This window comes from Pithys albifrons, chromosome Z (genome assembly GCF_047495875.1).
Source record: "Pithys albifrons albifrons isolate INPA30051 chromosome Z, PitAlb_v1, whole genome shotgun sequence".
In the NCBI taxonomy this organism is placed as follows: Eukaryota; Metazoa; Chordata; class Aves; order Passeriformes; family Thamnophilidae; genus Pithys; species Pithys albifrons.
The window spans coordinates 8,821,611-8,848,066 of NC_092497.1; the positions used below are offsets into that span (position 1 = coordinate 8,821,611).

At 42.8% G+C, this 26,456-nt stretch overlaps 1 protein-coding gene across 4 annotated transcripts in view; it reads right to left on the reverse strand.

Moving 5' to 3' along the window:
* Nucleotides 1-26,456, reverse strand: part of UBAP2 (ubiquitin associated protein 2) — a 151,004-nt gene that overhangs the window by 105,549 nt on the left and 18,999 nt on the right. For all 4 annotated transcript variants that reach the window (XM_071580539.1, XM_071580538.1, XM_071580537.1 and 1 more), the window contains exons 2-6: nt 22,324-22,463; nt 18,204-18,281; nt 16,473-16,583; nt 12,059-12,212; nt 10,360-10,437 (exon numbers count right to left, since the gene is read on the reverse strand). In XM_071580539.1, coding sequence (XP_071436640.1) covers nt 10,360-10,437; nt 12,059-12,212; nt 16,473-16,583; nt 18,204-18,281; nt 22,324-22,422 — 520 coding nt within the window. In that variant the 5' untranslated portion in view covers nt 22,423-22,463. The remainder of the gene's footprint in view (nt 1-10,359; nt 10,438-12,058; nt 12,213-16,472; nt 16,584-18,203; nt 18,282-22,323; nt 22,464-26,456) is intronic.

A 26,456-nucleotide genomic window follows, 5' to 3' on the forward strand; every position in this document is an offset into this window, starting at 1 on the left:
AGCCGCCAGTCACTCCCTGTCACATTAGAGAATGCCATGGTTGAACAGGAAAACTACCACAACTGAAGTGAAATACCATTTACTTCCCATCTTCCCACACAGAATTTGTTTCCCTAACACAGGCAAATAAGCCACAGTTCATCTGAGACCACCAATTTCAGCAGCACCTGCAGCAATTCTTTACCATCTTCTCCACATCTTGTGAAGTGGCTCCAAATGCCAATGAAAGAACTTACCCAGAGACTCATCCCAAACACTGCTGTTGCCAAAATCATCAGACACTGTTCAAAATTTTGTCTCTACTGTCTCACTCTCACCTAAGATGCTCCAGAATCCCAGCCTCCAGCACCCTGACCTCTCCAGAAATTCCCTATCCCTCCTTATCAGTGAGGACAATGTTGAACTACTCCCTTTGTTTCCTTCCCTAACTCAGACCACCTGTCCATCCCTACCCTCCTGTGCTTTTGCCAACCTGTGACTACACACTCCTTCTGCTTCCGCCTTAATCACTGTCACTGACATAGAAATTGCCCAACTCAATCTCCCTATTATCATTCACAAAAATATTCATTTCTATTTTAACAAAAACATGTATTTGTTGCCTCCAGTTTTGATTAATAGTCCCAGTTTGAGCTTCTTTATACAAAGAATGGCTTGAGTATTGCACATTGCGGTGTCAACAAGGCATGAAAATTTGTGTGTTACTTAACAATCTGTAAAGCAAAAGTCTACAAAAACTGTTAGCAACCACTACTTAAATGTAGATTTCTCTCCCTGCCCCTTTTTACGGGTTTTATCTGAGGCTTTTCCAGTTCATTGGGTTTTTTTGGAGGAAGATCATGAATACTATTTTGTATTACAAGAACAGAAAGAAGTCAAGAACTACAGAGAACAAAACAATGTTTATTTTAATGATAAAATTATGTGGTAATTATAAGTTACCAAGTAACTGTAAGTTTACCAGAGCACAAAAATTATAATCCTAAATCACCAATACACTGGTGTCCAAACATCAGAATTACCCATAACAGGCTGTTGGAAGTTGGATCAGAATTACCTCTTATGTTCAGGGGACCACCTGAACTGAGTCAGAGCAGTAGCTCCAGGACATGGAAAAATCAATTTAGGAAGTTCCTGTTTTAATGACTTTCCATGTCCTGCCCTCAGTACCAGTTCATCCCCTTGCCCCAAATCACTGTTCAAATGTTAAAAAGACACTTCCAAATCTACTTTTTCAAGGACTTCTTTGAAGCATCAAAAGAGCAGGATGAAACAAGCAGAGGAAGGATTCCCATGGAGCAACACACAGCATTTTGAGGGGACAAGAACACAGAATAGCTCAAGTCTGACCCTGGCCAGCTCTGCTATCTCCACATTGTATTCCCTCTTTGCTCTCTTTTCACAACTGGCTGCAGAGAAGGCAAAGACAAGTTAGGAAAGGGGCAACAACTGCTGCAGCTTGGAATTTGCCACCCTTCACCAACTCCACATGCTCTTTGCCATAAATACCATGACCCAGTACAAAAGAGCCTCCAACTTGGCCTCTGAACCTCCTTGCTCAGCCCATCTACTCCACAGCTCTGTTCCTTCACCCACCTAAAGTCCCCAGGCTGGAAAGCTGCTCTGTGGCATTAAGGGGTCACAGCTCCCACATGCAGAGAAGTCAGAGCAGTCTGGATTTTGTCCAATAAGTTTTCTGAAGAGCAGAACCAGCTGCACAAGGTTACCTGGGGACATGGTGGGGGCCATCACATCATAAAATTTCTTCCTAGTGCTATTAATACAGCTTTAAACACCATTTACTGAGACTGCACAGAAGCAAATCATCAGTTCTCTGACAGCCTTGGGTGCAAGTCCAGTTGGGACCTGCGAAACACAGGAACAGTCAAGCAGAAATATTTCTGAGAGAAGCAAGAAGACAGACATTAGGTACAGAGAGGTAGCTGGAACAGCTGTGATGAAAGAAAAAACAAATTTTAGAAAAGGAGGTAAGTCCCCTCAGCCTCCCAAAGTGCAAAAGCCTGAAAGGATAATCTTAGCACACTAAACAGAAGGTTGCATTTTAGGAAGAAAGGCATATGTCAGATCCCATACCATCACAGACACAGTAAAATTCTGGCTAAAAACACCAGTAAAAACCTCTTACAAATTCATAAATTGCTGTAAGAAAATTTGTCCCTGAAGTTCCACACACAGTCTTAGACTACTAGCCAGAAGGCATTTTTTTATAGCAGATCACTTTGAAATTAATCCTGACCTTGAATTTCAAGGGGATTCCCTTAATTTCATGAAGCTGTGTCTGTGCTTTCTGTCAAAACTGAAATTAAGTTTAATCAACATGCAACAAAAAGCATTCTAATAAAGACAAAAGGGAAGTACCAAACCAGTGGCGTTAACACCAAATTCAAAGCCAGACGAGACACTTACAAAGAATTAATTCAAAATATGGGACAGGGAGTACTGACCACTGAAATACCCCCCTAACTCAGACACGGGATCTCACACATCAAGCCTGATATCCCTTTGACACAACTAGACCACTAATACATTCTTAATTTTTCATGCTAAGAAAGTTAGTTCTCTCAGTTGTCTAAATTAAAATATGGCCTTAAAATAACCAGAAGGCACAGTCTTCCAACACAGAGGTTAGTCATGACACAACTGTGAATGCCCACAGGATATCTGCAAACGTTTTATGCTTTTTAATAGTGGCTAGAAGATCAGGAAGTAAATGAAGCTTCACACCAGAATTCAGAGCAGGGATCCAAATTCTGAGCCTGCAATCCCATGGTAACTTTAACCCATATAACCAGAACCACTACAGCTGTGGTCTTCCTCACCAGTGATCACAACCTCTGCTCTTCCCTGCACTGACAGACAGTTTGGCACTTAACAGTGAGTGAGCACCAAACAACTACCAGGAAACAGTATCTGTTCACTTTTAGATCAACTCTCCACACCTTCTCTGCTTGTTAAATGTCAGAAAACCAGTCACCCTTACACCAGGGTAGGCCAACAGAAAACCCTGCTGTCCCCAGCTACCGTGCTGCTTGCCTCTTTTTTTCCTTGTCTCGGTTTTGCTGTCACCTATCACCTCTTATTTTCCATGTGCCTTAGCACAGCTTCCAGAATGATCTGCTCCATCATCTTGCCAGGCACAAAAGTGAGATTGCCTGGCCTGTAGTTCCCCAGGTCTCCCTAATTTCCCTTTTTAAAATGAAGGTTACGCTTTCTCTTCCAGGTGATGGAAACTTCAGTCAAACACGATGGAAAGTGGTTCTTTGCCAGTTTCCTCAGGACCTGTGGATGTGTCTCATCAGATCTCATGTACCTTCAGATTTCTTAAACAGTCTCAAACCTGATACTCTGCTACACTGGGCAGTTCTTCATTCTCCCAGTCCCTGTCTTTCCCTCAGATAGCTGAAGATCTCGCCAACAAAGACCAAGACAAAAAAAGTCATTAAGTACCTCAGCCTTCTGCATGTCACCAGTTACCCAGGTGTCCTGTTTTCTTTCAGAGAGGGCCTACATTTTCCCTAGTCATCCTTTAATCCCCAACATTACAACTTTAGCATTCTTAACCAGACCCCTGGCTGCTTGGACAATCTCTCTATTCCTCTCAGCCTCCCTGCCTTTGCTCCCACCCTCTGTGGGCTTCCCTTTCATGTTGGAGGTTGTCCAGGAGCTCCCTGTCCATCCATACAGTCAGGTGTTATTGCAAACTCTCTCTCAGCAGGGATGCATCACTCCTGAGCTTGGAGGAAGGGATCCTTAAATATTAACCAGGTTTTCCTGAGCCTCTCTTCCCTCCAGGGCTCCATCCCATGGTACTCTACCAAGCTGAGTGAAGAGGTCTGAAGTCTGCTCTTCTGAAGGCCAAGGCAGTGAGTTTGTTGTGTGTGCTCCTCACTGCCCCAAGGACCTCAACCTGCACCACTCATGGTCACTGCAGCTCAGCCAGCCCTGGATCTCCACATTCCTCACCAGCCCCTCCTTGTTGGAGAGAGGAAGGTCCAGCACAGCACATCTCCACACTTGTCAATCTATCACCTGGGGAGGGAATTTATCAGCAAAGTGTTCCAGGAACCGCCTGGATTGCCTGTGCCCAGGAATGTTGTCCTTCCAACACATCTGTGGTGGTTGAAGTCCCTCAGGAGTACCAGGGATTGTGAACTGTCCCACACCTACCTGTCTATAGAGGGTCTTATCTGCTTGGTCCTCCTGCTCAGGAGGCCTGTAGCAGACCCCCACCGTAACATCACCTGTCCCTGCTCTCCCTGTAATCCTGACCCATAAGCTTTCATTTGGATCCTCACCCATCCCCAGGCAGAGCTCCATGTCCTGCACCTGACACTGACAGTGTAACAGCCACTCTTCTCCCATGTCTGCCCTTCCTGAAGATGCTCACAGGAGCCATTCCACCTTCGTGGTGCCAACAAGACCATGGCCTTGAAGGCAGGCACACATCTCTAATTCCTCTCACTGATTCCCCATGCTCTGTGTTTGCAGAGAGCCAACTGAGTTGGGCCCCCAGTGAAGACAACTTACTGGCTGGAATGGCTGCAATTCCTTTGTGCTGCCCCTCAGGTGCTGTCCTGATGTGCTGAGATCCTTTTCCAGGCTCTGAGCATCTCTTGCTGGTCCTGGCATCAAACTGGTAGGACTGGAATCAACTGAGGTTCCCCTTCACCAGCAACTTTAGCTTAAAGCCCTCTTCACCAGCCTGGTAAGACCACAAATCACCACAGAATGGTGCTGGAAGGGACCTTAAACATCATCTTGTTCCAACCTGCCTGCCATGGGACACTTTGCACTAGTCTGCACCAGGTTGCTCAGAGTCCCATCCAAGCTGGCCTTGGACACTTCCAGGGATGGGGCAGCCACAGCTTCTCTGGGTAACCTGTGCCAAGGTCTCACTGTCCTCCCAGCAAAGAATTTTTTCCTAACACCTAATCTAAACCTTTCCTCTTTGAGTTTAGACCTATCCCCTCCTTGTGCTATCTCTATCTGCCCAAATAAAAAGCCTCTCTCCATCTTGTTATAAGTGCCCTTTGGGTATTGGAAGGTGCTAGATCTCCCTGGAACCTTTTTTTCTCCAGGCAGAAGAGCCCCAACTCTCACAGCTGCTTTAATTCAAGGCTCAGATTTTCATCCTAATGGGTTCACAAGAAGTTATTCCAAGAGAGAGTCCTAAAGAACAGCTGAAAGGAAAAGGAAATACAGAGTGAACAGGCAGGCAACACCCAAGATTTGTGCTTATCTCTGCCTACATAGTAACTGAAGAGCCCTGGTCTCTGCTTTGGAAAGGCAGAGCCAGCCATCCTCCCAGCACACACCACGCTGACAGAGGCTTAAGCCCTAAGATATAGGGAGGCTAAGTATAGAAACTTTGCATTCTAGGTATTCCATACTATCAAAACAAACACCAAAGCTGCATTTAATAAATTATTTTTGTCTTTATTAGTCATCATAAGGTCAGGAGCAACTCATCAGTTTTATATACTGCATGTATTCTAGAAAGCATTTTTAGATGCATGTGCAGCAAAGTTTTAACTCTAAAATTATATTTAAAACAAAGCAGACAACTTGTTAAATCTAAGTTATGGTTAACCTCAAAAAATAAAAAAGTGCATGACACAGTTTCTTAACCACAGCAAAACTACACAGACTTCTGATTGTGACCTCCAGAAGGTCTGCGCCACATTTATGTTTTACAAAAAAAGAACATCCTTCTGGCAAAGAAAATTCAAAATATATCCTGTGCCAACTGGGCTAAGCTTTGAAACCTAGCAAATGTTTACACATGCAATTCTGTTTATAGAAACTCAACTCATTCAAGGATAGCATAGATAGGATACTTCTTATCTAAAAATGTTTAACAAAAAAGGAGATGAAAAATACAAACTGGACTATAATCAGATATCTGTGAAAAGGATAAGCTGCTTTGCTTCCTTTTAAGAGCCAGCAGACAAAACAAGAGTTGGAAGGCTCCTTGCCATGCTGTTTGTGTCCAGAATTAAAATACAGTCTTTTCCCCTTTGTTTTTATTTGTGATTTTAGGAAAGAAATTCCCTATAGCATCCACATTTATGGCATGCTCATGTTACTCTGGAATAATGAAGAGGAAGAACAAAGGGGAACAGAAATGGGAGTGACAAAGCTATTTTCCCTTGGCACACCAGAATTACTAAACAAATCTGTAATAATTTCTATGCTGAATCAAGTCCAAAGGGTCACCCACCTGCTCTTCCATTATAAGTTATAGTTTATTAGATGTCTAGGGAAGAATTCTCAAACTGAAACCACAGTGCAGTTTCTCTGGACACTTTCCCGATCTTCAACTATTTATGGCTCTGACTTTCTTAGTCAAATGTAATTTACATACACAACAAAACCTTTGGTGTTTTTTTTTTCTTTCCACAGTTCATTTTTAGGAGGAAACTGTCAAGTCTCTCTTGGTGTATCTTTTCTGCACTCGCATCATCTTACTGAAAGGAGTTCCTCACATTAACTATATATATGAAAAACCACCTCTGCAAGTTCATCTTGAAGTTGTACTTGCTGATTCCATTTAATGTTCTCTCTTTTGCATACTTGCTTGGAGTGACCAACTGATTTCCCCACAAAATTTTACAGACCTCTACCATACACCTAACTCAGTCCTCTCTCTTGCAGGCAGAAAAGTCTGATTGTCCCTCACAGCCCATAAGTGCAACCTTTCCAGTTCCAGTACCTTCACAAGCCTTTTCTAGCCCTACTGCATCCTCTTCAATGTGGGGTGGAGGAAGTGGGAGAACCAGACCTGACCTTAGAACTGAAGATGCAAGAACATGGAAAAAGAGCCACATAAAAAGGACCTGTGCTTGTAAAGTTTCTCATCTCGTATGTAAGACGGCAGCTGATTGAAACACAAATGAAGGGATGTTTCTAGAGCTGACAATCCTAAAGACATAACCACAATTTCTCCAAGAGATTCCTTCTAGACGGTTGCAAATCCTTGGAATACCAACAAATATAATCACTTTCATGCAGTTACTTTCATCACCATTACAGTATTTCTTACATCCAAATGAAGGTCATTCAAGAAAGTTAGTTTTGAAAAGAAACACAGAGGAGAAAGGCATCTTAAAACAAGACATTGCCTTAAGCCTTTTCCATACAAAGTTTACACCCTTGGTTTAACAAGGGCTACAATTACAGGTGAGATGCGTCCTGTAACACATCCTGTGATACATTTTTGCTCTCTGTTCAGCGCTCCACAATTTGTATCTACTTCAAATCCTGATGTCCTGCATACCAGCTGTCAGTGGTATTTGGTCTCTGTACCTACTACCTCATCAGGTTTCAAAGAAGGTGACACAGTCATTAATTAATGGGGGATCTACTGCACAATGAAGCCACTGCCACAGCATCAGGGCTTTTCGTAAACAGCACATTATCATCTCTGTGTCAATCCCATTTCTAGTATTTGCAGTGCTTCTCATTTCTTAAAATCAGGTTGTTCTACACTGAAGCAGTAATATGATGACCCAGCAAATCTTTCCCCAGAGAGCAGCTAGTAACGCAACGCCAGACTGGGAAAGCAGCTTAAAATAGAGACACTGTGTTGCTCAGATAATTAGCTGACCCCTTATTTAGTATCCAATGCCTGGACTCACACACAGACACACACATACACAGACACATGGACACACACACAGACACATGGACACACAGACACAGACACACGGACACGCACGGACAGACACGCACAGACACACACAGACACATGTGCGCACGGACACAGACACTCTGCATGAAACACTTCTAAAAAAGGGTTCTGTGATCATTGCCATCAATCTATTTACTTTCAGCTGAAGTATGTTATCCCACATTTGACTACTCAGTATAACAGAAAAGAAAGACCACTGAATGAAATGGCAGGAAGCTTTTTATTATTATTTCTACTAATACCCAAATAAAGACGTTCATGCATCCCTGAAATGATGGGAACTGAATTAAACAGCTTTATCCAACTCCCTGTAGATTTCAAGGGCTTGCATTATAAAATTAATTAGGTATTTCCTACCACAGAATACACACACTTGTAATATAATGATCCTGTAGTTGTTCAACAGGTTTATCATAGACACTTCATTAAGATACTTTGCTCACAGGAATGTACAGTCTAAAATATCTGGTAGAGAGATACAATAATACTATGTATAATAAGCCAGTGGACACAAATTGTTTGAAGTTGTTTCTGTTTCTTCAGTCAGATAGGTCAGTGTGATCTAACAACAAAGTTTGAGATATATGACATTCATCTAGGATGCTACAGTTTTGACAACAAAAGTAGTGTCCAATTCATAAAGTTACACAGCAAAACCAGACTGCATTTGCAATTAACCCCTTGAGTTTCACCAAACAATTAAAAAAATCCTACCTTTATAATTTGAATATAAAGGATCATTTTCGAAAACAAATAACTGAAAGACTTACATTCTATTGATTAAAAGAGTTAACACACCAAATACTGTAGCTGTGAACTATACCACACCCTCCTCTGCAAAGCTACCTCTGCACACACCAGCTGGCATTTGCTGATGCACAGGCACAACCAAGACATTCTCACAACCCTCTGGAAGCTACTTCTTTGAATCCTTCCACTCCTTCAGGATGCAGATCTGGACACAATGAAGTGGGATGTGCCTATCCATGAATGACTTGTTACAGGATTTTCCCAAGAGAAACAAGTCCTTCAAAGGCAGAATTTGAGTCAGATAGTACTTATTAAGTGCATTAGCTCTGCTACACGTTTTGTCAATTTAACTCATTTAACACCCACTTCCACGCACAATCTACACCATACCAGGGTCACTCATTTTTCTTTCTCCTACTCTAAGGCAAAACAAGCCTCTTTCCACCCCAACCTGTGAAAATCCAAGCCAACTACACATTGCCAGATGGGCTGATTCCAATGGGATGAAGTTCAATAAGGCCAAGTGCCGGGTCCTGCCCTTTGGCCACAACAACCCCCTGCAGCACTACAGGCTGGGCACAGAGTGGCTGGAGAGCAGCCAGGCAGAAAGGGACCTGGGGGGACTGAGGGACAGGAAGCTCAACATGAGCCAACAGTGTGCCCAGGTGGCCAAGAAGGCCAATGGGATCCTGGCCTGGATCAAATATAGAGTGGCCAGCAGGCCCAGGGCAGTGACCCTTCCCCTGTACTCTGCGTTGGTGAGGCCACACCTTGAGTGTTGTTTTCAGTTCTGGGCCCCTCAGTTCAGGAAAGAGATTGAGGGGCTGGAGCGGGTCCAGAGAAGAGCAACAAGGCTGGAGAAGGGACTGGAGCACAAGTGCTGTGGGGAGAGGCTGAGGGAGCTGGGGGTGTTTAGCCTGGAGAAGAGGAGGCTCAGAGGTGACCTCAGCAATGTCTAGAACTACCTGAAGGGAAGTTCTAGCCAGGTGGGGGCTGGTCTCTTCTCCCAGGCACTCAGCAATAGGACAAGGGGGCACGGGCTCAAGCTCTGCCAGGGGACATTTAAGTGGAGATCAGAAAACAATTCTTTCCAGAGAGAGTGCTCAGGCATTGGAATGGGCTGCCCAGAGAGGGGGTGAATTCTCCATCCCTGGAGGTTTTTAAACTGAGATTGGGCGTGGCACTGAGTGCCATGATCTGGTAAAGGGACTGGAGTTGGGCCAAAGGTTGGACTTGATGATCTTGGAGGTCTTTTCCAACCCAATCGATTCTATGATTCCATGATTGCTTGATTCCACATCCAATCCATTATCCCATCATTTCTACAGGATAGGATCAGAGTTGTAACTAAGACTCCACAGTATTTCTCTTCCACAGATCTCCTCATCAACACTTCCATGCCAAATTCCTTCTCTTAGCAAGAAGTTTCTAAGGTGGCTTGTACTTTCTCTGATTAGCTACCCAAAACAGAAGGCAAGCCTGACAACCAGATCCACCCCAGAGAAACAGCACAAGTACACATCAAACCCTTCCCTGAGAGCCTCACAGATGGAATCCTGTGCTCTCCCTGCTGCCAAGGTACATCCCCAGGAGCCCAGTGCACTCCCACTCACAGAACCCTGGCATGAGCCCATCTCCACAGTCAGGGCACAGCAGCTTGCTACACAAGAAACTACCATGCATGTGATCTGGGTCAATTTTTCTAAGTGGTTCTGAGACCACTGAATGGTAAGGGATAAGGAATAGGGATGTACCCAAATTCAAGGTGGCTGAAGTGCTTATAGAATCAAAGCATAACCAAAAAATGCTCATGGAAAAGTGTTTAAATAAATGAACAGGAAAGTTCCATTTCAGGATATGAAATCAGTGCCAGTCCCACACCAGCTCCTCCATCTCACCTCTCCCACGGCCGCGTTTCCCACGGTCTGAAGGCCTCTCTCCTTGGTTGTTGTCCACTCCATTCTCTTCATCTCTAACTGTGGAGAGAGGACAGCTTAAGAGAAGCTTTAGAGCCTCACGCATGAGACAGTACAGCCACCTGCTTAACCTGAACCCCAAAAGAAAAGGCAAGATTTTAAACTGGACCTCAGCCACCTCTTCCTTTGGGGGTATAGCTAGAAGCAGTTGTGTTTACTTCGTGCTGGACAAATAAAAAGCAAAATATCTAATAGAAAGGAAGTGTCCCTCAACAGGCACACATCTACAAGTACCATGTTTTGCAGGCTACATTATTTAACTAATTACAGTCTCATCTCTTCAATGAGGTAGGAAATACAGGGGCCTAATCCTATGATTCCTTGATAATGCACTGGCTGACAGCAGCGAAAGAATAAGGGATAGCCAGCTCTTGCACTGCCAATGCCACATCCCTGCAGAAACAGAGAAACTCAAAAGACTTCTCCTCTGTATTTAAAGCCGAGGAATGACAACTGGGTGATAGCAAGAAATTAAAAAAGCACAGCAACTCAACAGTTTTGTGGAAAATTCCTGACAAGGTACTCTGAAAAACTGCTGGCCCCTGAAGAGGGGTGAGGAAGGAAAAAAAGACTGGCCTCTTAAAACACTGATGAAATTTTGTACTGTGCAAATTCCAAGGGCAAAAATAAAACCAACAACGCTTGGACATAAAGCTGGGAAGAAAATATCTAGATTTGGTAACCATCTGAAATATCTTTAATTGCAGTTTACAGAAAGAGACAAGCAGCAATTGTCTCAGGTAAAAACTTTGTCCCTTGCTTCCATTTTGATGGATCTGATTTCAACTTTTCTAAGCATAGCTGCTGATTTTATTGATATTTTTTCATCTTGACATTATTCTGTCCTACAAAGACTCACAATGTCTACACTGGCGCAATATTTGAATATATTCCAATTAGATGAGTTGGTTAATATTGTAAATATTTTTCCTCCTTTGCTTTGTAGTGGAAAACAAAACACAATTCTGATTTCTTTTCCCATTTCTCAGAGTGGTGTACAGCCCTTATAGAACTTCGATAATGCTGATAAAACTTAGATGAAAAGCAATCCAATGGTATATCCAACACAATCTTATGTGAGTCTATCTAACTTGGAAACATCAATTTGCTCTTGTACAATGTAATACTTCAACTGCAACAAAGATTTAAATGTTTGAACTAACAATGAATTTTGTCTGTTGTAGAAACTCACATTTGGTTGGTTTATGCGAGAAATATATGCTAGACATTAAAAATCATCCCACTCATAAAAGGAGATGGAGTCAAAGCTGCATAGTTTTTTCATTAAAAGAAACACAAAGTGTATCAGCTATGCAGTGACATACTTGCTCTCAAGCAGTCTTACAAAGTCAATTCTAGAACTTACATGAAGAACAACGATTTTTATAAGATCAATTCACCAAACAAGAACAGAGACTTAAACTGTCTCTGAACAAGTACAGACCATTCCAAGACAAAGTCACACAGACAAATCAAGCATACCTGTGGCACAAACAACGATCCCTTCAATGCTGAGCTACAGCCAGATGGACTTTGCTCCAGTAAGCACTTGCTCTTAACTCACTGAGCTCCAGCTGCAAGAAAAGTGTCTAAATCTTTAAAAATGAACCCCTATACATACACTCTCGGCCACGGCTGCCTCCTCTTCCCCGTCTGTTGGAACTTCCCCGTCCGCGACTCACTTCTCTGTCCCCTCGTTTCTCTCTGTTCTCTTTGTTTTCTGAACCTTCCTTTCCAAGGCTTTTCTTCTTTCCCCCTACAGTCTCCCAAGAGGTCTATTTGGGTAGAATAGAATTAGATACAAAAAGTCAAAACAGAAGACACAGCTCTCAATGCACATTCCACCTCACACCCCTCCAGCTCATGGGGAAAAACAAACAGGTATTTGCATATCCCATATGTAAAACCTTGAAATCTTCACTGATATAAATGGTAACACAGGCTGTACTTTATTGAAGAGATGAGAAGGAGACATGTTTTAGAAGTTAGATTGTCTCAGGGCATGTGAGGATCCCAAGTATTTCTGGCTATAGCAGGCTCAAGGAAGCCTGAATTCGACCACAGCACAGGACATCTAGGAAGCAAGCAGCAGTTTCCCACCCAACTACATTCACAAATTTAGCAAGGGAGCGTGAACAGAGCTATCTTTTTTCAATCAAGGAAATGAAAAGAAACTTTCTAAGTATCATTGAGCAAAAGATTGCTGAGAATATGCATATGGCCTAAGAAAGGAAAAAAAACAACTAAAAAAGAAAACAGAACAACTATTATCCAGATAGACTAGAATTTTAGCTCCAGAAGAAAGAATGACGGAAAAACAGCTTGGGAAAATGGGGGCATGAGAAGCCAGACCATCCTCTCTTAACAGCTATAGATCATCACACAGGGTAAAATAGAGGAAAAACTATGTCTAAACAAGACAAAAGATGAAGGTCCAAACAAAAGGCTTTTGTTTTAATATTAAACTCCATCTTTAAAATAAATTCAAGCATGGTGTTGAATCCATAGGAGTATCTGTAGGAGTTGTAAATAAAAGGACTAAAACACTTGCCAAGAATAGCACTGCAACTCCTATATTATGCAATTGCATGGTTAGTCTACTGAGCCATAGCTGCAAAGCAAGGAAGAAGAAAGGTATTATTTACCAACCATTAAAACATTAAGATGACAGATAGGTTTGCACACATGTCCCCATCTCTAGGAGCTTACAGCCCAGGTAAGACATTTAAGCAGAGTATTTCCATATGCAAATTGTTGTGAAGCACTAAAGCCATGACCTCCGACAAGCACCTGTACTGAACAAAAAAAGGTTGTCTATCAGTAATTTTAGGCCCTGTCTCATCTCATTTCAGTTCCACTGACAGCAGCTCAGCAGCCCCCAGCAGGGCCATGACCAGCGTAGTCCCAGCTGCCTAGAACTGGGGATGCCAGTCACCAGTGGTGTCCCCAGGGGTCAGAGTTGGGCCCGCCTTGTTTAACATCTTTATTGATGATTTAGATGAGGGAATTGAGTCCATTATTAGCAAATTTGCTGATGACACCAAGTTGGGAGGGAGTGTTGACGTACTGGAAGGCAGGAGGGCTCTGCAGAGGGATCTGGATAGACTTGAGAGATGGGCTGATTCCAATGGGATGAAGTTCAATAAGGCCAAGTGCAGGTCCTGCCCTTTGGCCACAACAACCCCCTGCAGCACTACAGGCTGGGCACAGAGTGGCTGGAGAGCAGCCAGGCAGAAAGGGACCTGGGGGGACTGAGGGACAGGAAGCTCAACATGAGCCAACAGTGTGCCCAGGTGGCCAAGAAGGCCAATGGGATCCTGGTCTGGATCAAATATAGAGTGGTCAGCAGGCCCAGGGCAGTGATCCTTCCCCTGTACTCTGCGTTGGGGAGGCCACACCTTGAGTACTGTGTTCAGTTCTGGGCCCCTCAGTTCAGGAAAGAGATTGAGGGGCTGGAGCAGGTCCAGAGAAGAGCAACAAGGCTGGAGAAGGGACTTGAGCACAAGTCCTATAGGGAGAGGCTGAGGGAGCTGGGGGTGTTTAGCCTGGAGAAGAGGAGGCTCAGAGGTGACCTCAGCACTGTCTGGAACTACCTGAAGGGAAGTTCTAGCCAGGTGGGGGCTGGTCTCTTCTCCCAGGCAACCAGGGAAGAAGATATGGGCTTAAGCTCTGCCAGGGGAGGTTTAGGTTGGATATCAGGAAGAAGTTCTTTACAGAGAGAGTGGTCAGGCGTTTGAATGGGCTGCCCAGGGACGTGGCAGATTCTCCAACCCTGGAGGTTTTTAAGGTGAGACTGGACGTGGCACTGAGTGCCATGATCTGGCAATCAAAGTGGGGTTGGATTAAGGGTTGGACTTGATGATCTTGGAGGTCTCTTCCAAAGCAACTGATTCTACGATTCTATGATTCTAGGCCAATGCCGTAGGGAGAGCAGGCAGAAAGGCAGCTTACAAGTGGAAACTCAGTGTTGCAGGGGCCCCTTGGGGAGGATAAGAACAGAGTGAATGGTTACTCTCTCAGGCTGAAATCCTCTTCCAATTTGCCCAGTGCCATAAACCCACTGGGGTGAGCACAGCACTGACCAACAGCACCAACCAACATGTTTGAGCAACATCACCTTTTCAGTGAGGCAGAAAGCTGCTTCCCTCAGTAACTGTATGACATGGCTGCATCTGACGCAGCCTGTGTAACTGCAATGAACACTCCTAGAGCTTCACACAGGGAACACCTGCACTGACAACTGAAGAGCCCAGTCCAGACAGGTCAAAACACACCACTATTTCACTGATGGGCACTGATGGGCACTATTTCACTGTGCCAAAACATCTTCTATCCAAAACCGGATAAGGCTGCAAAGCTGAAGAGGAAGCAGCCTCTCCTGTGTAGGCTTTGATATGACTCAGGAATGATGAGTAAAAGGATGACTATGAAAGCATCAGATCCATGCTTTCCCACAATACAATTTTGAGGAAGGCCCTGAGAAGTTGGGCATGTCCTTTAAGACAGAGGATGGTGCTACCTCTGGGCATGGGGACCCATCACAGACTACCAAAGCTGTCTCTGTTTCTAAGGGAGGTAAGTGATTACAATTTCAGCAGACAATGCCTGAGGCAGCCCAAATGACACTTGTGGGCCTGACCTTAGAAAATATATAACAGAAGTCTTCTTCTGGGCCTCTTCTTATATGGAAAGAATAATAATATGAAAGGTCTCCTTTGTTCTGTCTTCAAAGGTTTAGTAAGTAAAACATGGTTAGACATAAAATACATCTTAGGTCTGTAAGAAGTTAAATGAATGCAAGTCTTGGGCAAAGAGATACGTCCTTCTCTACCCTCACTCACAAGCCTCTATCTACCCAAAGCCACTGTCACAATTGCTGCAAATGAAAAGTCTTCATGAAAACCAAGGCAACACAGCATAAAGCCTTGAAGATCACAGCATTAAACCCCAAAGAAATAAAAGACAGACAAAACTGGCTGAGTACCAAATAAACTATAAATAGACATTCTAGCTATCACTGCTTACTGTTCCAGTTCCTCCAACTGCATAGACACATCTTTCAAATTGGGTTTGAAAATAACTTCAAGTGTATCAGAGAAGAATGAAACTAGAAAAAGAGATTTGGGAATCTGCATTCAGAACCAGTGGTACCTTGGTTTTAATTTACATCAAATTCATGTTTAAACTGCTTTCGAGTATAATGGCCTTAAAACAAACCCTTCCAGTTGAAGGTCCAGAAAAGTCCATAAAGAATAAATTCTTCACACCCTTCAATTAATACTCTTTCCTCCTTGAGCCCTTTAAGTTCTCTGTATTTCTTACTGAGTTGCATTTTCTCTACAGAGATAAGTGGGTTCAGAGGGACTTGTCAAAAGAGCAGAATATATTGACATTAATTCTAGTTCATAAATCAGTTCAGAAAGTTTTTTTTCATGTTGTGATCACGTCAAACAATTTGCTAAAGTAAGAAAGCATTTAACAGTCAACCAGAAAACTACTTTCAACTAAAAAATGGCCAATATGAGAAGTACAAGAGAACACAAAAGTGGCACATTACCCAGGCAGGTTTTATCAAGGTGAAATGCTCTCTTCTAGTCCCAACTTGCCAGCTAGCTCACAATTATATACTTCTGTATTTTAGAAGACCTCAACTCTGATAAAAAAATGAAAAGGGGATAGAAAAGCAAGTCCCCTTGGTCAGAACCATGAGTGTCCCAGATTTAGGGTGTGAGGGGTAAGTTTCCTCATTAACATAAGCCAGAGTACACACCCTGACAAATTACAGGAAATACTCCATGTTCATCATCAGTAAAGGAAGTCCATGTTCCTTTCCCAATGAGATGAAATCTAATTTACTGCCTTGGACAAACTGTAAGAAGTCCCTCCAGCAAAAACTTCAGCTGCAGTAAAACACATTTGCTTAGTATCTCTTGGGATAAAAAAATTGCTCTAAGCAACATTATTTGTTGTTATATACACACTGCTTGGTATGCAGCAAACAGAAGGAGCAGTTTAACATGGAAGTAAAACCTTACCGTGTCTGAACTTCCTTCCAGCAGTATGTTGATTGCTCTGTTCACATCCCCATTACAATCATGCAGTGCCACTATGCACTCATCCTGGTTCTTCCCCGTCACTTCCATAAGCTGGCAGTAAAAGTCAGACATGTTAAAATATCAACATTATCATCCTAAGAACATAAGAGCTAGTACCACCACAGATTACAAGGTGCACAACGACCATGTCAGAGTAAACTAAAACCCTGAGTAAAGGAATCCACATTTTAAGACCTGCTGGGGACTCAGACAAGAAACAGGAGGAAGTACAAATGAATTGATCATCAAGGAAACACTCTTTCACATCTTTTTTTTTAATTACTGTAAGCTTGCAACAAATGCTGTCAACTCAGATAGAGCAGTATATGAGGGCAAAGATATAATGGACCAGCACAGTTCCAGTTCTCTCTCTCCCCACCAATCATGTCCCTCTTTATCCCACATCCCACTGTGAGAACACACATAAGGTAAGACATGGCAGAGAACAGATCCATCTGGAAAAACACCCAGACTAAGAAATAGGTTATTTTCAGACAGATTGGCTCCCTCGATCCATTTCAGCACAAGGCCACACAAGAGCCTTAAGTGATGGCTGGTTAAGGAGACTAGTTCTGAGTTATGGATGTGTGGCACACATCCTGAGGAGTGTGGGACAGAAATTATCAGTCCATCACTGGGCATCCAGCAACTTCATCCAATGAAAAAAACCTACAGGAGCTAGAAATACGTATGTAGAATGTAAAATACTGGAGATTTCCTATGCAGAACTTAATTTTTCTCCTTCCCACCATCACAGCTACAAATGCTACTGAGGGTCCTTTGGCTTCAAGAAGTACAAGATTTCACTCCTGGCACAGCGACAGAACTAGTTTATAACAAGAACAATAAAAAGCACTTAATAATGCTTCAGAAGAAGTTTTATAAAGGAAAAGAAATCAGGAAATCCACTCCTCTGCTGCATTAATGCATTCAAGGTAATTCTTCTCTCCTTATGGGTGACAACCTACTCCTGGGTTGTCCATGACTTATGATGTGTTCATTAGGACAAAATCACCAATACCCACGGCAGAACAGGGATCCAGACTGTCAGAACTGCTTGAATTAATAATTTCAGCTATAATAAGGTTGATCATCTAACACCCACCACTCACCAGGCAGAGGAAATGGTGTGAGCTTTCATTTACACAGTGTAATTTTGTCGTTTTAATGCATACACAGATCCACAAGCTCAGATCATTTATTTTTTAAAATAATACCCTGATTCACCTTGAAGTTATGATTAGATTTTTACTTTTCCTGAAAAACTTCCATGATATCAGCAAACTGAGCTTATACAGGTGACAATTTTATCATGTGCATGTACATGTGGACATGCTGAATGTGCTTTTTATTTGGACAATCATTAAGAATCAGAACAATACTAGAGAGATACACTGTGGAAAACACAACAGCCCAAAGGAACTTTGGCTTAAAGGTTTGTCTACAAAGTAAAATACACCAATGTAACTATACAGTCAGAGTTATAGTACCACATAATTTCTTGTAAACAGATTTGACAGGGCAATAAGAGCACCTTTTCCTAGTTAAACTTACATCCTTTTGAAAAAGGTTTCATCTAAACCAGAAGCAGATGCTCTAGCTCCAAAATGTAAGCCAGCTTTAGAACACTTCATTGCAGGGCAAAAAAACTCTGTACCATAAGAAACATACTTGTTTTACTTTATCTTCAAAATCTGCATCGTTCTTATCGTAGATCATCTGAGCGAGGCGAATCTGTTCTGCTGTTGCCTGGAAAAAGATAACATCCAATACATCACACAAAAGGCATCCAATACATCACACAAAAGGTAACTGTATATCTGGAGTTTTAGCTCCAGATACAACATACACAACAAACACAGGGATGCTGTGGGGAAGGGATTAACATCTTCTCCATGACCACTTCATAGTTTTAAATGGTATTTGGGAGAGAAGCAACTTCAACACTTTCTAATCTGTTTGAAACACTGTTGAACAACACCACATTAACCAGACAACTACATCATACTATAGAATTTATCACAGAAGACTAGGTTTTAGTATTAATGCTTTTAATTTTATATAGGATCTACCACTGCAGAGCAAAGAGTTTTATCGTAACCAAATAGCAATGGTATTTCTCAATTAACCACATCTCTGAGGATTCCTGCTCACATCACCTTCCACCACTCTCCCAATAACCCAGCTCCAGTTTTATGAGCACTCAGAGACTGAGTCATGCCTCAAGACTCTGCCTATGAACAGCTGCACTTTTTTGTTTTTGTAAGTGAGCACTGGTTTCTGAAAACTGCTTCAGGAACTTGCTATTGATGAAGTATCTGGTGCTTTTGTAACATTTCTGGACCACAAATCCATACTGGCAACTTCTCCAAAAGCTGGAAGACTAAAATGGATAGATGCAGCCAAGTGCCATAAATTCAGTGTGGCTGACCCTGAGAAAAGGCAACTCTAAGAGAGATTTCACATCACTCAGGCCACTCTTCACAGTGTGGCATCTACAGTCGACTTGAACTGCACTCCTGAGAAAATACCAAAGACAGGTGTGTGCTACAAGATCCAGGACCTCACTTGATTCCTGCTTAAACAGAAGAGGTTTCTCATGTAGAGAAGGCTGAAACTGAAGAAAGTCAGGACCCAAAATGCGAGCTGATGAGCTGTAGATGTGCTTTTTCATTGAAAGAGGGCCCAGCTCATCCACTGAAACTCCTGCCTGAAAGGATTCACTGTGGGCAGGTGGCTGAATCCCATCTTTTGCCATCCTGCTTTGCAGAGACACACATGAAACTCTGATCGGCCACACACTGCTTGGCTTGTGGAGTTTACCACAAATGCAAGCTCTAGAGGAGATCAAGTATAAAAGCTGAAAAGAGCCTAAAAACTACTCCAGCATACACCACCAGCTGCTTATTTGCTGAGAAATTACTGCAGCTGTCCCGGTTCTTTGAGGGAAGGGACATTCACTGTGCTCAGAGAGAAGGTTCCAAGAGAACTGGTGTTGGTAACACAGCTTCTCACTCCATGTTACTTCACACTCTCAAACTGCCATGCTGACAGTCTTATGTGTCACTCCTCTGGGTAGCAAGGGGAGATCCTGCTCTGGAACTCCCCAGTTCTGCCTACAGCCTCCTCAGGCAAACTGCAGTTTTTAAGCTAGTGAAGAGATCTTAAGATACCCAGAGTAAAAATATTCAGACAATGTAATTTCTGTAGAGACATAATGGCATATTTGACCAAAAAACAGGAAGCCATCAAGAATAATTTCTTCTGTAAACGAACTTTTTTCCCATGTGCACAACAGCACTCAGCAACAGGACAAGGGGGTACGGGCTCAAGCTCTGCCAGGGGAAAGTCAAGTTGGAGATCAGAAAAAAACTTCTTTCCAGAGAGAGTAATCAGGCATTGGAATGGGCTGCCCAGAGAGGGGGTGGATTCCCCATCCCTGGAGCTTTTTAAACTGAGATTGGACGTGGCACTGAGTGCCATGATCTGGTAAAGGGACTGGAGTTGGACCAAGGGTTGGACTTGGTGATCTTGGAGGTCTTTTCCAACCCAATCGATTCTGTGATTCTATGAAAAGACAAAAACATACCAATTTTATAACAGTGACAAATATGAGACACTATCTTCAGTTTTCCTGTGTAAGCAGAAAGCTTAGAAACAAGTAGGTGCAATACCCCTAATATTTACACCAGTGGATTAGAGACAGATGGAATTGAAGATTCAGAAGAAAAAAAAAAAGCAGAAACAAAAGCCCATGAGATGCGTTTACTACACAAACACCAAATCAGTGTTACAAAAAGTTCTGGCTTTTTCCCTAGCAAGTGATGGTTCTTTATTTTTAAAGCACTGTTGTTGAAAGTAACATTGTAGTGTCCTATAAGACAGTATAATTAAGTTTCAATTGTGAGTAAGAAAGTAGTAGCATCTTAAAAACAATTAAACTTTATTCAATGTTACAAGATATATTATCTTTTCAGTGGAACAAGTAGAGGAAATTTTAAACTAAAGAGCTCAAATTACCAGAAAACAGAAGCGCACAAAACACAAAATTGCATGAGAGTAATAGGCCACATCTTGTAATAAAATTACATATTTATTATCCAAAAGCAATGCAAAAGATCCTTGATGTAATTTCTTAATTAAATGTTGATCGATCAATGTGGTACTATGGCAATGAAATCTCCATTTGGGAAAGCAACATTATTCTATAAAAATTAATCTGTGGTTATTAAGCGTTAAAATCCACAAATTTCTGTTATCTGTAAAGACTCACTAAGCTGAAAGGTCTATCTGATATCTAAACAATAAAAAACATGGTGCATTAAAATGTAACTTCTGTGTATTAAATAACGACACTTCCCAATGAAATGACCAAACCAGTATCTCTTGTGCAAGAAGCAGAATAAACAGACAAAGTGCAGAAGAAGATCTGTAAGACTTAATGCTTAAAATCAATGAATGCCACAGACTGGGAGAGCACAGCCCATCAGGGGAGCTGCTTAGGGCCAGCCAGAGATCCCACAATGTCCCTAATCCATGACTCCTCACAGCAAACAATTTTTTCCTTTTAACAGCTGGAGTGTCCACCGTTTCAGCTGGTGCCACTGTCTCTCTGAGGAGAGCTGGTTTCCACCTTTCCTACACCCTTGCATGAGGTACCTGAACAGCTGACACAACCCTGCCTTGCCTTCCTAGGGCTCAACAAAAGGTTCCCTCGGCCACCACTCACTCATCCTGTGCTTCAGCCTCATAACCATCTTTGCAGCTTTCCATTAGACTTATTCCCAGCTGCCAAGGTCTGTCTTGTGCCAGGAAACCCAAAACTGGGAAGAGCATCCCCCTTGGAACACATCCAAAAAGGGGAAACCACCACTTCTGCCAGCCTGCTCACTATACTCCTTGCTTGTTTTAAAATATAAACAAATTCATCTGTTGGAAGTCACCTCCTAAATCCACACATTGGCATGAATCCCCACCATACAACGTGCTGCCACACAGGGAGGTAAGGGTTGGAGGAGACAAAACTAAAAAAACCACATACAAAACAGAACAAGAGCCCCACCATGTTAAAGGTAAGACCAGAACACAACAACAGTATTTCCATGGGGAGCACCCGTAGAGTGATCCACACTCTGCCAGCAGAGAACTGAGACAACTTTTGAATCAAATGCTGAGATGTGTCTGACAAGAGGATAATTAGTTGCGAGGAGCAGAGACCTTGTGCATCTCTGTGCCCCAGACAAGCACACAACTCCTCTGTAGCTGAGAATCCAGACAGTGTGGTGAGAGCTTAATTCCCATCCAACAGATACGCAGCTTTAGTCTGCTAGTTGACCTCCATTTCACTTTGTGGGGTCACTGCACAAGAAGTTGAGGATTTTGTGACTTGCTGAATCATGCTGTAGAACACAGCATGAATCTAATGAAGCTTTTCCCACCCACCCAAACTCCTCTGTTAACCAGAAATCCTGTAGCATCAGGAGGCTGGCAGATGGGAGAGCTGAGATCCAAGGACAGCCAGGTCACAGGACAGAAATCCTGATACAGGCACAGAATTCCTCACTGATGGGGAATGTTTCTGAAGAACACAAAGTTCCTCTAGAGACAAAACGTGAACAACCAAATTCTGTCCTGCATTAGTGAGTAATTAAAGCAAGTAATCAAACATACCATTCCAAAACAGAGCATGACTTTTCCTCCCATCTTTTTTCAGTTTTTACTGACTCAGGGAAGAAATGCTATTCCCACACATTCACTTTCACGTCAAAGAAGTTGATACAGTGGCACGTACCTGTACTACTTGTTTCTGTGGTTGTGTTGGCTGAGAGGTTGAAATCTGTATCTTGTCCCGAGTGCCCCGGGTACGTTCACTGCCCACCGAAGTCATCATTTACAGTATATACAAAACAATGTATGTACAAAATAGAAAATCTGAAAGGAAAAAAAAAGAACATAAGTTAAGGCTGGTACTGATTCAATGCCCGGACGATACATAAATGTAGTAGTTTGAACTCTGCCTGCATTTACCACTAATTCTACACAGAAAGCAGCTTTAATACACTGTTACTGGGTTTATCACAGTCATTACAGGAAAGGGGGAAATGCAGTGGATGGAAAGCATTTTTGACAGTGGACTGGGATCTGTCTAGATCTGTACTTCCAGATGACATCTAAGTCTCACAGCTTTTCCCAGTTATTTAACATACAGACTTTTCTATCTGCTACTCTGCTGAAATCTCAGCTCCAGCTCTATCACTCCTTAATACCTGATGTCTTGTTTTGATGCCTGGAATTGAACCAGTCAGAACACTACACAAAAATCACATTTACAAACTTGGCAGTTCCTCTTTTCCTTACCATCAAACTGCTCTTCCTACACACACACACAGAGGTCACAGCCAATGCCAACTCTACTTCTCATCTCTCATTTTTAGGAGAAATGATTATGCTTATTTTTAAATCCAGCCTCTGTGGACAGTATTTTTAGTTTTTTCTCCCTCCTTTTTACAGAAACAATTTATAAAACTATCTATCACCTTGATTTAAACATATGTTAGTTGTACGGCAACAACAAAACCCGAAAGAAACCCCAAATCCCACACACATCATTGTTATCCTGTTTGTGGCTCTCAGCTTTCAATCTCGTTCATCCTCTAGCATTAAGATTACTTTGAAAACAAGATATTGTTATTCTCAGTTTGTAAAGCATTTAACAGGACTAATTGATGAGCATGGGTTTTAGCAGCTATAATTGGGCACAGACGTTTCTCCCAATGGTCATGGTTCAATTGCCTGTTTCCTGTGCCTAGAACACTGGGAATTAAAATGGCAAGTTTTTGGAACTGAAGGCAACTGAATTGGTGCAAGTGCTGTACCTGGGCAGAGGGAGATGTGCAAACAGGCAGCAAAGTGCTTTCACTGCAGCCCCAATGAATGAGCAAGGCTCAGACATAACATGCCAGGGCAGCAGCTTTGTGCAAAAGCTGCCAGCACCAAGCTCAGGGCACCATAATGCTCCCAGGGAAGTGTTTGATACAATGCTCACAGGGATGTGTTCCATACCCAGCTGCTCACTGGCAGTCACAAGGATGCTCAACAATCAAAGCTGCAATGGGATGTTTCAGTTTAAACATCAGTTCACGATGCTCAGAGGCCTCATCTACAACCAAAAGGTCAATTAAACTCATTATCATCTAAATCTTCAGAAATACATTCTTTTGGGTCAAAATTGAACCCTGACATGGAATTTCTTTATGTCTCATTTAAAGCATTCAATAATGCTTTAATGCCTGAGAATGCAGTATATTTCCACAAGAAAAGGCCTGCCTTTACCAGGAACTGACTGCAGTATGAGCTGAACTGGAATACAGTGTTCCTGCTACTTTATGAATACACTCACCAAAGCCAATCTGCCTCCCAGCCTCCTCAGTCAGTCCAACTTTGTTGCCTTCTAAGTCCAGAACACACAGACCTTCACAACACTGTCAGACGCCCTCAAGGCCAGACACAGCCAAAACAGAAGTTATACAGGATCCTGACATCATGTTCTATGGAAAGCAAAGGACTAAGATGTGGAGACATTCTGAGCAGCAAGTTCAACACTCATCACTGACTATCTGCTCATGGTTGTTCACTGATACTTTAAATACATACGGACATTTCTGGTTGAGTTTGCAATAGAACTTCTTGAGCTCTTTGTGTTAAAATCTGTTTTATAAACCTCACTGACTGGACTGCCAGCATCAAAAAACTTAAATTTATATAGACTAATAATCATCTTTGAGTTGGCTTTTTGTTTGGTTGGATTTTTTTTGTGTGTTTGGGCTTCTTTCCCAAGTATTAGTCTGCTCATCCCAATCTGAACCTAGCAAAAGGAGCAATGAAAAGAAGACCCTGAACAGAGCACACAAAAGAGGGCACTAACTTCCCTGAAAGAAAAGCTAATAGTTTCAAATATGATTTTCTGGAATCACCACACTGTGACTTCAGATCTGCTGAGAAATTATAGCTCCATTGGGTCTCAATTTGCTCATCATTTCTGAGTAACATCATAATTACACAGATTGTGGTACCCAGGAATTCTGACACATTTCAATGGTATTTTCTCCAATTTCACCAAAGCTATTCAAAATATTGCAATCCACATTTTAGAAAGGACAGCAGGACATACATTAAGGAGTTTTCTGGGTGTTTGTAAAGCACATGCTGAACTCCAGCCTACAGGCAGCCTGTGGTTCCTGAAGTGGATTGTGTCTCTTCACCCTTTCCTAGCATGTATTTTTCAATGTCCCTCTGTGCCACCACTGCTTAAGTCACATTTGTTCTTCAGGATGAAAGGACATCTCAAGAAAAAAGGCAAACAAATGTCTGAGACACTCCCAGGAGATGAAGAGGCACATCAGGACCAGGCTGCTGTGGGAACAGCACTCAAACAACCTGAACAGCCTAAAAGGGTCTTTAAAGGACATTCCCATCCTCCTGACTGTGCAGCCCATGAGCAGCAAAACCAGGTTCAAACCAAAAAGCAGCAAAGGTACAGGCAGCAGGGCTTGTACCTGCTTCAGACCAGCATGAAAACCCACACTCAGTCTGACAGTCTCCATCAGGCCAGAAGGATGTGTTATAACCCAGGAGACACAATCCAGTCTTTTCAAAGCCACAGCTGGCAGCCTGATTCAAACAGAGCTTTCAAGATACTGTTATTTCATTTCAGACACCACCGCGCAGGGCTGAGGCTTCACACCCACCCACACCTCCTGCCGAGGGAGGAAGGGACAGCACAGGGGAGGCAGGGAGACACTGCATCCAGAGTGCCACAGGGACTGCAGCTTTGAGCCGTAAGTGGGATATTATTGATTAATTAGACGGGGCTGAACATTTCCTGGCTTGCAAAGAAGCTTCTTATTCTCTCCAACCCCTCATATTTCCCAAGTGTGTTTGGCAGGCTGCTGTCATAGCAGGGAGCAGGATGCCACAAACTGAAGAACTTCATTTTAACTGCACATCAAAAGGGGAAAGAAGATTTGGGACTGGGAGGAAGAAAACTCTTAATTAAAATATGTTTGATAAAGACAAAAAAAAATACACTCAGACAAGCAGATGCTTCGGTTTCCATGTCAGGGCCTGGTGCAGTGCAAAAGTCCCTTATCAGCACTTAATACCTGACCTTGCAGACACAGAAACTCCAGCAGCCAAACTGCTGTACTTTGAAGGAAAAGATACACATTAAATGAAACTAGTAATACTTTCATCACTTTCTGTACACTAGTACAGAAGACTAGTAAAAAAAGAGAACGCCCTGAAGAGACAGGGCTTCCCAAACAGTGTAAGGAAGGTGGCTGCACTTTCTTGCATGACAATTAAAAAAGCACAGGAGTTCTTGTAGTAGTTTGGAATTATTATGTAAGTTCTCTCCCCTGCCACTAACTGCCCATGCCAGCAGTTAACAAAAAGTAGTTAACTGCTGATCGCTTAGGTGGGGGCAGGTTGTCTCTTTCGTTTTAGGGGACATTTTTTCCTTTCTTAGCTCGGCAGAACTCAGGAGCAGTGTGTGTGCTGCCGAGGAGGGAAGTTGGTTTGGTTTTTTTTCTCCTGCTGCTGGCTACTGCTGGGGCTTCTTGCTGAGCCACTGCTTTTTTTTTCTCCTCGCCACAGCTGTTTCTCCTGGTTCCTGCATCTGGGGTCCCGGCCTCTGCTCCAGCCTCACCACCGCCTGCACCGTCACAGCCTGCCCGCCCCGGCTGGGGCAGTGACCTGGGAGAGAGAGGTCTGCAGCTGCTTTCCAGGACACGCGGCGGTTCCCCACTTTCAGCTTCCTTTTCTTCATTTGGGACAAGAGACAGAGTTCATCTGGGAACTCATCCTGCTGCTAGCTGGGCTGTGACACTGATACTGCCGTAAATATAACTCTTCTCCCGAAGGAAA